This window comes from Pelodiscus sinensis, chromosome 9 (genome assembly GCF_052426305.1).
Source record: "Pelodiscus sinensis isolate ZL-2025 chromosome 9, ASM5242630v1, whole genome shotgun sequence".
In the NCBI taxonomy this organism is placed as follows: Eukaryota; Metazoa; Chordata; order Testudines; family Trionychidae; genus Pelodiscus; species Pelodiscus sinensis.
Genome location: NC_143060.1, coordinates 37,183,225 through 37,199,094, shown reverse-complemented (window position 1 = coordinate 37,199,094; position 15,870 = coordinate 37,183,225). Strand labels below are relative to the sequence as shown.

The window sequence follows — 15,870 nt, the reverse complement described above, 5'->3', positions numbered from 1 at the left end:
TGTTGCTGTGTTATGAATAGACTAGCACAGGAGAGGGCTGCAGTGATCAAAGCATAAAAATAAGTAATTCAACAAATCATAGAACACTAGAACTGGAAAGGATCACAAGGGGTCATCGAGTCCAGTCCCCTGCCCTCCCAACAAAGTGGGCGTTGAGATAGCGGTGGCCTCAGGTGACGCTGAAGAAGTGATGGTAGCTGGGAATCGCAGAGTGGTGCAACCTGCAAAGGAATTCCCTCAGCAGGAGGAGGGCACATCTGAGATTAAACAAGCTGTAAAAGGGATGCTAGCTTGGGAAGCCAGGGCAGGATGATCGGGCTATGTGTACAGGTGCAAGTGCATTGGCACAACGGGAAGATTAATGAGGTGGAGGAGGGACACATTTGGGAGCAGACTGATCTCTGCCTATGTGGCTTTCAGGCTTTTCTCAGTTAATTTGAGCCCTTGTTAATTTAGCGAGAGGAAAAAGCTGTCTGATTATTGCACCCCCACATCTCCTCTGGGTCGCAACCACTATAGGTAGGTGGCTTTTGTCTCAAAGGGAACACACCTCATAGGGCAAAGTATAGCCCCCATGTCTGGATAGGAGCAACAATAGCTGCCAAATATAATTAAGTTAACGGGGAAGGAAGGGGCAGGAGGCGTTTCGCTGGCCCACGACAGGCAGTACTAGGACGTGACAAATCAGTTCAGCGGTCGGGATCTTAACAGGGAGAAGTTAAAGTTCTCAAATCCATGGAAAAGGGCAACGGGAGGTCACCGCATGTAAATAGCATTGACGTGGGGGGTTCGGCGAGATGGAGCCTGACTCGCCGGCCCAGGGGAGTGGCTGGAGAGTAGTAAATCACCGCGCGAGCCTCTCTCAGAGCGGTGCCTGCAGCTGCTGCGCTGTGACGCGCCGGGCTGCAGAAGACTCGCAGGATTCAGTTCAAAGTCCTGCTGGTGTCGCCGGGAGATCTACCTGCTGGCGTAGCCCGCCCCCCGCGGAAGAGGGTGAGTGGCCCGCTCGCTGTTACTTGTCTGACTTTGAGCGGCGCAAAGCGACAGGCCACTGTAACCAGGAGCCTTCCCAGCGTCCCACCGCGGTCTCCTCTGTGCGTTTGCCAGTCCCGGGATGGTGCCAAGGGTCCGACCGGGGCTCGGTTAGGGGACTACTATGGAGATTGGGGAGTCTCTAGAATGAACAGCCGCGGACTCCATGAATAGTGTTACTATGGCGATGACGATGCCTTGGAATTTGCATCCATAATTATCCCCACTAATGTGCTTTGAGCGGACGGAGGTGGCGTTTGGACAAGAGATCGGAGCGGAGAGCTTTGTCCAAACCCTGCTGGACGCTGCGTGTGTGTAAAACCAGCTCGATTCGTTCTAATAGTTGAAGGGGGGGAGCGGAGTGTTCCTAGTTTGCAGGCAGTTGCCCTGATTACTTTATCAGGAGGTTCAGCTGCTTTGGGGCTCAGCTGGAGGTAGGACAGTTCGAGGAGACAAACTTTTGCAACCAGCCTCTCTGAAAAGTAGCGGAGAAGGAGCAGTAGCAGCCCGCTGTGTAACTGTGTTGACAACATTGCTCCTCTTCTTTGTTGGCTGGGGAATGAATGGCTGGTTGTGTTTGCCTCCCGGGGGAGAGCTCAGAGTGACTCATCCTAAACTCTGCTAGCTCTGAACTCCGGCTGCTCTCGATTTTAGTTGTTGGAGTCGAAGAGGCGATTTCGGAGTTTAGATCCGCCGGGAATGGGGTCGGTGGAAACGGTTTCAGTCCACAATCAAAGATGGGTAAAGGATGGTGATTGCTTTAAAAGTTAAAGGCAGCTGGGGCGTCTAGGGTCTTGTGGCGCGCAGCAGACTTAGGAAAGATACAACGCTGCCGGGTGTCAAGTCGCTAACGAGATGGGTTATTGATTACGCACTTGTGGTTTCTTTAGGGCGGAGCCGATGCAAAGATGCAGCTTCCAGTCCTGACCTGTTACTGTTTTTTTTTAAATAAACCTATTTATTGGTAGTGTAAGACAGAAGAGTGATATGTTTATTTGGAAAGATCTGTGATTGAAATAGTTCAGGTGCCTGGGAACTCGGAGAAATCCTGAGTACCATATAACAATAAATGGCTTTCCCATGCTCCAGAGATGGTCGGTTTGTGTGTCTGTAGAGAGAGGAAATAGCATAGGTGCTGGAACTAGGGCTACTGCTGCCACATCGCCTGGCTTGAAGTGGTTTCCAACGTACACCGTTTACAATTTGGTTTATTGACAGTCTACACCCCAACTGTACTAATTGTTTCCCAGGGATTCTGTAACAGAGATTTACACTGGAAAAGCTAGCTGAGAAATACTCTCATTTTATCTTCAGGGATATAGTAAAGTTCTGGATCCAAAAGAATTTTTATTATCCCAAATCTAAGGTGTTTATTGGCGGATGTCATTCAAGATCAATGAGCAGTTGCACTGTTTGACTCTGTCATATTTCCTTATCTGGTGTTGGTAACATTGCCAGGGAATTGTATAGTACAAAGGACTAATTGGGATACTTAGTCTTTTTTTTTTTTTTTTTGTTACAGAGTCCTAGTTAGCAATACTTAATGCTTAGCTTTTATATAGCTTTCTTAATTCATAATCTTAAGGCAATTTATAGATGTGGAAATTGAAGAAAAGGTGAAGTGACATCTCCAAGACACATAAGAGCATGTCATGGTAGAGCTGGGGATAGAATCCAAGTTTTTGTGATTTAGGCAAATAGAAATCAGTGGGAATGTTCAGATTTTGTAAAAATTAAAGGCTTCACTTCATTGGGATTTGAGGGTATCCAGTGCCTTCTGGGAATTGTTCAGATTTTCAGAATCTTGTAGAAAGACCTTTTTAGTAAGGACTTCAGGATTTGACTGAGAAATTTTTTAAAAATATTCATCATAGAAATGTTCATGATGTAACAGATATTTTGTGCGTGATTGAGTTACAAGTTAAATTACTAACAATCTCCCTCCTCCCCCCAAAAAAACACTTAAAATTGAAGTATCCGAAATATTTATGTATTAATTAATTTTTAAACAAAAATCAAATTTAGTTTGCAGTCAATTATTGTGACTCTAATGAAATGATGTAATGAGAGACTGATCTGAAATGTTACTGACCAACAATGACGATTTGTTTAGTAACCCTTTTTTTAAAAAGGTGAGCTAAAATTTAGTATGAAACATCAGCTTGCCACAGTTGTATTTTTTTAATTTGAAATTAATATTGAGTAAACAAAGTCATCTTTATTCATATGCTTTTGTCTGACTCAGAATAATGGCTATAAAACTATTCAAATAGGTTGTGAGTTTATAATATAGGATAAGGATTAATTACCTTTTTTTAACTGTAAGTAAGTTTGACAGCTTTTCAGGAGTGGTCTGTCTGTAATCTCATGTGTTTGATGCTTGGCAGACTCAGGCTTGTTACTGATAGAAGTTTAGATCCTTTGAACTCTTGCAAGTGCTTTCTCCCACTTACCTCCTTTTATCATAAGAGGGTTATGGATTTCCTGAACCTTTGTATTCTTTTCAAAGCCTTCAAGCCAGTTTTCTAGAGTACCAATTAATTTTATAACACCTGTATCATAGGCTGTTAATATGCAGGAATTTTTAAATCACAGATAATTTTATGGAAACACTTCTTTGTGCAAGAATACTTGTTTGACTTTAACTAAAATGTGTATTCCCTGTTAGGGAGACAATCAACATGACAACATCTATTTTTTTTTAAAGTTCAAAATAGTTTTCAGTTACTACATCTTTCCAAGCCACCTGCCAGCTTCTGTGGGTTGTTACCTTTTCCTATTTTCTAAATATGTGGTTCTTCCCTCTTGCTGTGCAAACACCCAAACCAACAGTAGGAAAACCAAAAGCCTTGATTCTACCATTGACTGTGCAGGGGTCCTTCACTTGAGGGCAGAAGGCTGACAGTGCCAATTCAATTTCAGGATCAAGGCCTTGGCTGACCATATATTGTGTATTGTCACTTTCACCATTTTCAAAGTGCTTACAATTGTGGAGAGTAAACAATTTGAAAAATATTTTTTCCCCTGTAATCTTAGTTACAGTACTATTGTTACAAGTAATCTCTAATATTATTGTAAGTAAAACATCTCCAAACTGGTGTGTGCTTTACATTGAATGTGTCCATTAAAATGTCCCAGAATAGTTTGCTTTCTTGAATTGGGTGCACCTATTACGCTCCTCCATACTTCTTAGAGGGAGCAGTGAGGGACAAAGCTGAGATAAGGAAGGAAGTTAGTATCCTTGATTGTACAACCAATCCGAATAAGTCATTCATCCTGAGAGTCTAATACAAACTCCCCACTAAAGTCTTTCCATATGATGAGCTTTGGAGCAGAACTAGAGAGTGATGTGAATCAATGTTCATACATATCTTGAGCCCTTTGAAATAAGTGGAAAAGACTCTCTTTGCCTTCATAGGATTTGAATCAGGCTATAAATAGGGATTTCATTAATACAAAAAGGGCAAACTTAAAAAACAATGACTAGTCTAGCAACACCTTAAAGACTAACAAAGCATGTAGATGTTATCTTGAGCTTTTGTGGCCACAACTGACTTTTTCAGATGAGTAAATCTAACTTCTGTGGCCAAATTAGAGATTTTCATCTGGACAGACTGTAGTTACAGTTTTCACCATGGCTATGTCTACGTTGGCATGATCTTGCGCAAATACTCTTTGTATGTGCTTTTGCACAAGAGCATCCATGCCAGTGTAAAGCTCCGATGGTTAAAATGGGCGCAAGAAAGCTCCGATGGCCATTTTAACCATCGGGCTTTCTTGTGCAAGAAATTAATGTTGCCTGTCTACACTGGCCTCTTGCGCAAGAGGGCTTATTCCTGAGTGGGAGCATCATAGTTCTTGCGCAAGAAGCACTGATTTCACACATTAGAACGTCAGTGTTCTTGCGCAAGAACTCCCTGCCAGTGTAGACAGGCAGCACGTTTTTGCACAAAAGCAGCCACTTTGGCGCAAGATCGCGCCAGTGTAGACACAGCCCATTAGTCTTATTGTTCTTCCCCCAAAAGTCCTCTGACGTAAGTCAGAGAAGGTTCAGATTACCTCTCTCAGGTGGGTGGGCTGTTTCAAAAAGGCAGATCGAACCATAATGTTTACATGTTTATTCCCAAATCAGAGTCAAGATTGTTTTTTTGAATAACACTCCCTTCCTAGGTATTGTTAAGGCATATATTGGGTTGAGCAATTATGTGAATTGAATCTTTCCATATTGAAATGCAATATTGTTGGTTTTGCCAGCAGACAAGTGCCTTCACTCTGTTTCCGATCACACTACAAAATTTTCCAATGCATCCACAATCATTAATGTACATGGTCATGTAACGATCTCTTGGTCTCTGCTCCCTCTGTTTACAATATAATGAAAAGGGTCCCTTCAAAATCCATGCTCAGAATCTGGAAAACATCTTATCCATTAGCTGAGATCATGACCCACAGTCTTTTTTTTGTTTTGTTTTTTTCTGTTGGCGACTCAGGCCAATTGCTTCACAGATGATCAGAAGTGGTCTTTTAGTCTGATTATGGAATGAAGGGGCAGTAAAGGGGACAGATAGATGAAAATACAGAGCTTCTACCCTAGATTTATCATTAAGTCACTTTTAGTTCTGTCCTAAATAGAAGCAAGCTAGACCATTTCCCAGGCTTTTACTCTAGTGTGACTGATGTAATCAAGCAGCAGCATTCAGAACTGGATTCCAGCCCCTTTTTTGTTCAGAAACACTCTAATATATTGACTCATTCTGCCAGATGCTGATTGAACCTGTTTTGTCAGGCAAAGAGTGTACTCTAATAATGTGTAGTTTGTAGAACTGCATCTACAGTAATTTCAAGCATTCCTGCTTGAACCATACACTGAAACATTCCAGGATCTCCAGCTGAAAAGGGGGCTCATTCCTTGGAGCGTTGACATGCAGCCAAAGAGAAATCTGGCAGATAACTTAGCAATTTTCATTACTGAGCTGACTATTCTAGTAATGTTGCTGAATTTTGACTTGCTTTTAGGAGTCCATCAAGGAGTAGCAAGTCCTATCTCTGACCCTAGGTGAGGATGCTAGCAGGCATGCTAGATTGTAGATAGACTGAGTAGACCTTTTGAGGGGGGAAAACAATTGTGTTGTAAACAACACTTTTATGTGTTGAAATGTACCTAAATGTGAATTTAAATATCTAAAAGATGGACTTGTATATCCTGACAAGATGTTTACATTTTAAAACGGGTCTTAGGATATAGCTGATGTGTGGGGTGAAAGTGCTTTAAAATGTAAAGTAACAAATTCATGGTTCAGAAAAGTAAACCTGATAACTTATTTCTGGGGAACAAGACAGGTTTATTTTAGAATTTAATATCTTTTATAATGGAAGTCATTGGAGGAGATGGGTGATCCTTTCTCTAGATATTACTACATAAGAAGCAGTGGCAGGTTTAGAGTTAGAGGGGCCCTGTGCTCAGCTTAATATTTTGCTCCCCCCCCCCCCCCCGGGAACCAGACAAGAAGGCACGAGGCACCTTGATTGTTTCTGTAGTCTAATTTTTTTTTCATAAACCACTTGGAAATTGCTGGGGGTCTTGATGAACCACTTACTGATCTTTCCAAATACTGTTTGTATCTTTAGCTACCTATTGTAAAGTGCTTTGGATAACAGCGCTTTATATTTAAAAAAAAAAAAAACAACCCACTTCCTCAGTCCACCTAAATGGAGGTCTCAGAGCACGGTTTGAGAACTTCTAGTGTAGATGAAAGTTTGTATTTGCATTAAGCCAACATGAAAAATGTGTTAAATAAAAAAAAAGTATAGATGACGCACGAATGGAAAAATAAAAGTTAACTTCCTCTGAAGAAACTTACTCAATTTGAAAAACCAATTCAGCTAGCTTTCTTTCCATACTTTTTCTTTACAAAATTGTCAATGAAGCCATCATAAGTAATATTTTGTAAAGAGGTGCTTTCAATTGTCAATATTGCTGAACTTGTCAAATGTTCCTTCCTGCTCCCTCCTCTTCCCCCTCTCCCCACAGCCCTCTCTGTAGAGGGACTGCCTCCCCCTCCGCCCACAAGAGCAGCCGCCCTCTGTGCAGGGAGGAGGGTTTTCCAGACCCAGTACTGAATGCCTAACTCTGGGGGCCCCATGTCGTTGCGGGGGAGGGGGAAAGAGGCATGCCAGGGCACAGTATGTTTCATTGTAAATCCGCCCTTGATAGGAAGTGGTCTGAAATCTGTGTATCATAGATTTTTGTTAGTAGCTGAAACTAACGCTGAAGTTACATTGCAACTTCATAATCTTTCTCAGCCCAGAGATGAATTTACTAGCAAATTTGAAGAAAATCCCTCAGTGTTTGAGTTAAGGAGAATGAGGAAAGAACATTTACTGTAATCATACTTTTGCATTTATCAGTCTTAAGGCTTTTTATGAAGGTGGTAAGTACTTCCTGGGGTGTAAAATCAGAGGCAATTCCAAAAATTGGTTGTGTGTGTGCAAAGTGGGCAGATTAGGCTGGAACTTCCAAAGTCCTGTGAATATGGGTCTTAAGGCCTAACTCCATTAAGGTCCTGGACTCAATGTTAGCGTAAGTTTTGAGAGTGCCTTTTTTTTCTTTGTTTTGACTCTGACTGTGAATAGTTAACTTTTTTGTCTTAATATTATACTTAGTATATGGACCAATGGAGTTATACCAGTTCACTCCAGCTGAGAATCTGGCCCAATATATCTATCCGGCATCTTCTGTTTTGGACCCAACCATGAACCAGTTTTGTTGGCATGGGTAATCAAAAAGGCAAAGCAACCTGCACAACACAGTTAAATTTTAAATGAACATGCAGTCCCTTTGATGTCCCAGGTAGAATGGCTGCCCAAACCACATTCTGAAGATGTAAACAACAGGAGGGTTTGAGATTTAGTGGTCGCGTCAAGGTGATCATATAATAACCTGTCAGAAAAAAATCTTGAAATCTTTAATCTGCAAGAGCACCACTTCTCATAAACATTACATAGCATGCAACAGCAATTCTACCGAGCCTTAGCACATGGAATTTTTCACTTTCACATTGTGAGTGATGTCATCAAGTTCCTACCATAAATACCTTGCTGTAATTACAGATAATAAAAGGTGGGATGGAGTCTGTCCTGTTACTGACATATTTATGGAGTCCATGGCTAGATTCTCAACTGTATCTGAGGCCTTTGTCACATGGGACACCTGAAGAGAAGAGAGCGAAGGTCATTTTAAGTGCTGAGCTCCAATGTGACTGAGTTCAGCTTGTTGGTCTAAATTTTATGCCTGGTAGCAGTAACCTTCAGAGAGGATTGGAGATGATTGAACTGCATGCAACAGCACTCTGGCAAAGTCCTGATATTGGGGCTAGATGTAGATAGTGAACCACAGAGCCATAGTGAGACATAGAGCCAGTGTAGCTGTCACTATAGGACCTGTGGATTCCCCTAAATCTGAGGTATCCCTCAGTAGTCAGTTGATGCTACTTTGTATTTGTAGTGGCAGAAAGCGGCCTTGTCAGGGAACCAGATTTAGGGTTGCCAGATGGTTTCAACAAAAATACCAGACACACTTAATCTACACTTAGGGTTGCCAGATGGTTGAAACAAAAATACCGACACCCCCTCTGCCAATCCCCCCATCAAAAAAACACACTGGGAAAAATTTTTGTTGAAGGGGAGGGGAACCAAAGTTGTCAAGCAAAAAAAAAAGACTCCAAGGACTTAAGCCAAAAAAAAGGAAAATAAAACAGCATTAAAAGAGCATGTCCCCTTTAAGTGCAGGGATAGGAACAGAGGAGAGGTTGAGCACTAAGACCCAGGGGAAGCATTGCTTCCCCCAGGTCTTTTGGCCGGCAGCCATTTTGTGCCGGCAGCCTTGTGAACCAGGTAAGCTAGGGTCGGGGGCCAGAGAGGGGCTGGGGGTGGGTGGAGGCCGGGTGCTGAGTGTTTGTAGGGTTGCCAGGTGCCCGGCATTTTCGCCTCCTGGCTAGGGAAAAATTTAGAGAATACCCAACATCTCAGGTGTCCGGTATTCTCTGAATTTTTTACCAGGCAGGAGCCGAAAATACCGGACTGTCCGGGTGAATACCGGACACCTGGCAACCCTATCTGCATTACATCTTATTTAGAAAATACCGGACATGTATATTTTCTCAATTTGTTTCCCGAACAGAAAGCTCAAAGGCTGGACTGTCCGGTTCAAAACTGGACATCTGGCTACACTAACCAGAATCCAACCCAATGACTTAACACCAAGCATTTGTAATTTTGTTCATGTTGGCAGACTTATTCTGGAGACACTTCTCTATTGTAGGCCAGGCTATAATTAACCAAATTCACCTTTAGTGTAAAGCATACAACTCCACTAACTCGAATGGAGTTGCATCCCACTTATATCCACAGTAAATTTAACTCAATGGGGCTGCATATACTACAAAAAAGAATTTTAATAATTTCTTCTCCTTATCTCTTGGATAAAATCATTTACAAACTATTACAAATATTCTTTAATATGCTCATTACTTAACAAGGTCTGTAGTGTCTATTCCTGACTTCGATTTGCAGTCTCTTTTAAACTGAGCCTTGGTCAGTATGTTGTTTGGGTTTTTTTTTTCCTGATAGTTTAGTTTCAGTTAATGATTCCAGATTGATATTTGACCTTCAAAATGGAATGGTTCCTGACCACTGAGGGTGAAACAATAGATAAAACAAATCTTGCAGCTATTCACAGATTATGGTCCAGATCTTGCAGACATGAATATTTGTGGTTGCCAGTTATTTCAGTGGGGCTATTCACCTGCATAAAGGTTAAGCACATGTGTATAATAATTTGTGGGTTTGGGACCTATGAGATTAGATTATAATTTAGTACGTATTTGAACATCAAATACATTATCTGTCTTCTAATATAAGAAGTGCAATATTAATAGAGACAACAGCTAATGATATTTAATTTCATTAAAAATGACAGCAATTGATGAACTCTGGACAATTTTTTTGTATTTCAGAGCTGAGAATGATAGCTGCTGGAAAACTTGCAAGTCTCCCCAGAAACATGCAGGTGAACCATCAGTTCTCACTGGCTTCTTCTATGGATCTTTTGAGCAGCAAGCCTCCCCTGGCTGAGCATCACTTGGACTCCTATCAAGATATTTCTATCCATGGCACTCTACCAAGGAAGAAAAAGGGGGCCATTCCCATTAGATCTTGTGATATGTTTAGCCATATGGGAACCCTGCCATTCCCCAAAACACACAGGCAGCAGTCCCCATTGATCCAAGATGTCTTAGAGAAGTGTTCCCTGCAAGACCGGAAGAGTGAGAAACACCAGTTCAGGTACTTTCTTAAATTTAACTCAGATGTTTGTTTTGCAAGACCTGTACTGAATTCTTCTAGAATTCTAATCCTCTACTTAAAAGGCTACACTGGCAAGGTTGAGTCAAAATGGGCATGACCATGAGCTGGTGCCCAGCTTGAGTCAGTCCTTAGTGAGAGGGCCCCATGTTGCATACCTGGTTTTGGGGCAGTGTCTACATAATTATTATGCAAAAAGGAAATGTGTTGCATTTTGCTAATTTTAGGGAGGTTTTTTTTTCATCTTATTCCATAGATTCAATGAAAGAGTATTAAGTCATATTTTTATTTTAAATATTCTAAATTGTAATAACTTTGTTGCTTTGTTCCTGTGGATTCAAAAATCTCCTTGTGTGTGTTGGGAGGAAGGTCTAATTAGCTGTCTTTTTAAAGATAAAAATATTCTGACCAAAATTTGAAAATTTTGGTAACTAACACACATAAAACCCATCACTTTTGATGTTCTTTTCTTTAGTTTCAGTTTGGATTTTTTTTTGTCTATGTCTGTTCTCTAGTCATACAGAAGATCAGTCCAAACTGCCTTCCCTTTTTGGTGAACTGGATGTTTCCAGAACATTCTATATAGAACAGTAATATGAAGTATTTAATTTGGCTGTTCTGGTATTATTAGAGGTGGGCATAAGGATCACAAACATTTTTCTAGTGCAGTCAAAAATGTTCTATTGAACACTTTTTTCTGGCTTTTATAAGCAGTGACAAATCAAATATCTACACAAATATATATTTTTTTATGCAGATGCAAAAAAGCATGTTATTTCAAGGCTTTATATTCACATTTTCTTCATTAAGAAGTATCTAATTATTCAACACTTTAAACTACATGTTCAAAAAAAGCTACAAAATCTTTTGAAAGAATAGACTTATCACAAAAGCAAGCAACTAACCGAATCCTTAGTCAAGCAAAAGTCTGAGGTGGGGGAAGGGTTAGGGGAAACGATGGGTTGTATAGCATCCCCTTGATGATACAAATGGGAGCGCTAGTGGGCCAGTAAAAGAAGCAAAATAACTGAGGTCACCTAGTTTTTTGACTCATTCCCATTTACTGGATCAATGACATTGGGAAGCTAATGCTAGATGTTATGCAACTTCATACTTACTCTTTATCACAGCAAGATGTTCTTCATAAATATATTACATCTAAAAATAATGCAAACTAGTACGGCACATAAGAATGTTGCCTGTTACTGATCCCACCCATTATATAAAGCTAGAGGGGACAGGCAACTGTTGAAGACATTTGCATAGTTCATTGCTCTGGACTGGAGCCTAAGCTAAGGCACTAGAAAATAAAATTTCAGTTGGCTAATGAGCCTGTCAGTAGCACCCACATAGCAATTGCCAGGCCCTTTATAGACAAAAATGATTTCAATGCAAGGGCTAAGATGTGTGCATTCTCAGCTGTTCTTTCACAGGAGGGGCACAGGAATTTCTGAAGATAATCCAAGAATGCATAACAGAAAATAATTTGATTTTTTGCAAAGTGTCAGAAAGGAAAACTCCAATTCTGAAGCCATCCTCTCTGGTGTTTCAGAAGGCAGAAATAATGGAACACTCCATCTTCTTCATTGCTAGGTATAGGGTGACAGAAAAGAAGAGCACTTAAAAAATAAATCTAGTGTATCTGCCGTTGATAGCATAATGAAAAAAATTGGGTGCTCAATTCTAATTACTGTATCAACAATGAGTTACATTTTAATAGCCAACAAGAATGTTGAAAATGTCAGTTCAATCCAATTCAGCTCACTCTGTTCCATTCAATGACTTTTTTAAAATTAAAAAAAAAATCTGATTTTCATTGGATTTTTTTTAAATGAAATACTAAATTTCTCATTTAAAAATAATTACAATTAACTCTTATCACAAACGTGTTAGGTCTGCACTAGTGGGTAAGTCTGAATTAAGATATGCAACTCTAGCTACGTTAACTGCATAGCTGGAGTTAAAGTATCTTAAATCACATTTTGTTGCTGTCCACATAGTGGGAGTTTGACAGGAGCACACTCTCCCTTCGACTTCCCTTTCTCTTTGTAGGAGTAGGACTACCAGTGCTGACGGGAGCGCCCTCTCAGTTTGAAATAGCATGTCTTCACTAGACCCATTAATATGAACCCGGAAGATGGGCTAAGAACATAAGAATGGCCATACTGGGTCAGACCAATGGTCTATCTAGACAATGGCCAGCTGACAATGGCCAATACCAGATGCCCCAGAGGGAGGGAACAGAACAGGTAATCCTCACGTGATCCCTCCCTTGTCACCCACTTCCAGACTGCGGCAGCTTCGATCTTCTCGGTAGTGTAGACAAGCCCTTAGTCTCATAAAAATGAATTAATGTTTGTCCAATCGAACAACCAGCTCTTGCACCTTGAAAGTTCTGGGATTTCCATTTCTGTTAGTATGCTGAGAAACATGTGCAAAGAAAAACACAGGCTGGATAGAATTGTTTTTGTTCTGTGCTTATGTGGTGATGAACCTAGGCCAAGCATGGTAGAGTTAGTTAACACACTATCTTTAGACAGACACACAATAGATAGGAAAGGATGGAAACAGCATAGAAAGGAACATTGAAGTGGACTGGAATGAAAAAGGAAGACATTATTCAGTGCAAACACAGCTTGCTACGTCCCCCACACTTTTGCCAGAGAAAAACTGTCATGGCTTCTTTGTGTAAAGGAGATCTTATCTGGGAATATTTTGAAGAAATTTGTTTCCTGGGTAAAAAAGGAAAACGTGGCAAGTATACGCAGAGCAAGAAGATGATGAGGGCAGGGGCGTAGCTGCAAGAACGAAACCTTATAAGGAAAACTACTTATTGGGAGAAAATGATATGTATATGTCTGAAGAACAATGTGGCTCAACTTTGCAATGCATCATTCTTCGAGACTCTCTCTATGCAGTATAAAAGTGTGATACTTTTTTGTTTTGTTTTTAACAAGTAAATTCCAAAGTTATGTGCTATGTTGGATGTTGTTAAAAAAAAGTTTAGCTTAGCTAATCTGTATGGGTATGTCTACACTGCCACCCTAGTTCGAACTTGGGTGGCTAATGTAGGCATTCGAACTTGCAAATGAAGCCCGGGATTTAAATATCCCGGGCTTTATTTGTATGTTCCTGGGCGCTGCCATTTTTAAATGCCCGGTAGTTCGAACTACCTGCCCGTGGCTACACGCGGCACGGACTAGGTAGTTTGAATTAAAGCTCCTAATTCGAACTACCGTTACTCCTCCTCTTATTTTGGAACCTCATGGTCACAGACCATAATTAGGGTTGCCAGATGGTTTAACAAAAAAATACTGAACACCTCCCCCCCTCAAAAAAAAAAAAAAAAAAAAAAACAGGAAAAAATCTGTTGGGGAGGGAGACCAAAGTTGTTGCGGGGGGGGGGGGAAGGGGAGCAGGGAAGGACCCCGAAAGTTAAGCCAAAAGACCCCAAAAACACAGTGTGGCCCCTTTAGAAAAGCTTTGCTTTTGAGGCTTTCTGTCCCTAACAGGCTGCTGGCGGCTGCCCGCCATCTTGCGACCCTGTAAGTATCTGGGATTTTCGCCATAGCACTAAGTTTCCTGTTAAAGGGGTGTAAATTGCTTCAGTGTTAGTGTACAGGGGTTCATTTCAAAATTTTATTTTGTTTCGGTCCATGTTAGCGGTGGATCCCCTGAGTATTGGTGTGGTTTCAGACTGAACAAACTCCAGAATGTTTGGCATGCAGATAAGTGATATAGGGAACTTAAGTATTTCTGAAATTGATAGAAAAATTCAACATGAACTTAATTTGAAACTAATAGGTTTTATAGAAAAATTATAGTTTTTATTTGAAACCATAAACTGACCCAGAGTCCTGAAACTGGGCCCAGATTTATATAGAATCTTCATGATCCTTTGAAGGAGCCTCATCCAAATGATAAGTTTGTAACACACTTTAAACCAGGCAATGGGGGGGGAAAGTAACTTTTATGATCGGGGCCTATTAATACACATACATATTACTGTCTCTGAGTTTTTTTTATATGGGCAGAATTCCTACCAGATTTTCTATACCAAGAATAAATGGTAAGTGTATAATGTGGAGCTTAGCATTTGGTTCATGAAAAAGAGCTGCTCCTCTCCTCCACCCCTCCATCCTAAAAACATACATATATAATTAAATCATCTTGAGTGCCTTGTAATATTTCAGCACATGAGAGGCTGGTCTCATATTTGCATTACATTGTTTTCATGCTCTGGCCTGGCCTCTCCTGGGAAGTACTGACACTTAGCAGCTGCTAGTGAGAGAAACTGTGCATTAATTTATGCTAATTAAAAATTTCTACAAAGTGAAAATGAACTTATAGGAAATATTTCTAATTAGATAGGATGTTGATGCTTGTATTAGTTTCATTTCTTCTGCAGTTAGAGTTGCAAAGGCAGTTTTCAGTTCAAATTCCATTCCTTGGCCATAATGACATTTTAAAATCTGGGTTAGTCTGGCAAATAAATTGGGCTGTAATATTGGAAATGGTTTAGATTCCAAACACTTCTGCCTGCTTCTGTAAACTATCTGAGATGTCCTGAATGTTTTGTTGTTGCAAAGGCTGAGAGATTCTGCTTCGATCTTATATTTTTTCCTTTAATTTTTATGGCATGAGTATTTTAGTCTGTTGGCTGTACATCACTGTAATACTTTTCACATGTGAAGGTCAGGTTTTCAGAAGACTGCGCTGCCTTTTTTTTTTTTTTTTTTTTTTTTTTAAGAGCATGGAATTGTAATAGTATAAACTGGAACAGGCCCATACATGGTGGCATGCGAAGGGTGTGAAAGCACCCACCGCACCATGGCCACCCAAGTAAGTATGCTCTGGCCTGCCAGGGGAAGGCAGGATCAGCATGCTGCCCAAGCCTCCCTCCCCCATGCTCTGGCCGACCCCGGGGAAGGCTGAAGCTGCTTTTTCCCCCCTTATTTGGTCAGAATTCTGTCTTCCCTGCTAGATGTTTGGGAGGGAAACCTACTGATAATCCTAATGGTCCTGATGTGCTGGTTGCATGATGGTTTATTTTGTAATACTGTATTTGAATTGCCTTTACTGTATGAGCACCTCAAGCACATGGATCGGTGTATTTTGAAAATCGAAGTACAATTAAAATTAAGTGGAGCTAGAATTGTAGAGCATTGTCTTTCTCCATGAAAATGTACACTTTCACATAGCTGTCTTGTTTCTCCTCTTCAATCGAGAGAATGGAATAAAACATTAATTTATAGCAGAGTTTGCCATGCCCATTGAACTAGGTGGGAATACTCATTTATATAAAGTTACTTGTATGCTTGTAGGATCGAGGCCTTTTATGTTTCCTGTTTGATCCCTTTTTCAAAACAGGAAAATGTGTTTGCAAACCACTGTAATACCAGAAATGACTAAACCTTTTAGTTTATTTTTGTTTGATAAGCTGACACTTTCCTTTAAATAGAAGTAGCATCAAGATAA

At 40.5% G+C, this 15,870-nt stretch overlaps 1 protein-coding gene across 3 annotated transcripts in view; it reads left to right on the top strand.

The window, feature by feature from the left end:
• The first annotated feature begins 633 nt into the window (after positions 1–633).
• Positions 634–15,870, top strand: part of BCAR3 (BCAR3 adaptor protein, NSP family member) — a 98,547-nt gene continuing 83,310 nt past the window's right edge. Inside the window, exons 1-2 of one of the 3 annotated variants that reach the window (XM_006114151.5) lie at positions 634–993; positions 10,047–10,374. In XM_006114151.5, the coding sequence (XP_006114213.3) occupies positions 798–993; positions 10,047–10,374 (524 nt within the window). In that variant the 5' untranslated portion in view covers positions 634–797. The other 2 variants (XM_006114152.5, XM_006114150.5) reach the window with 2 other exon arrangements.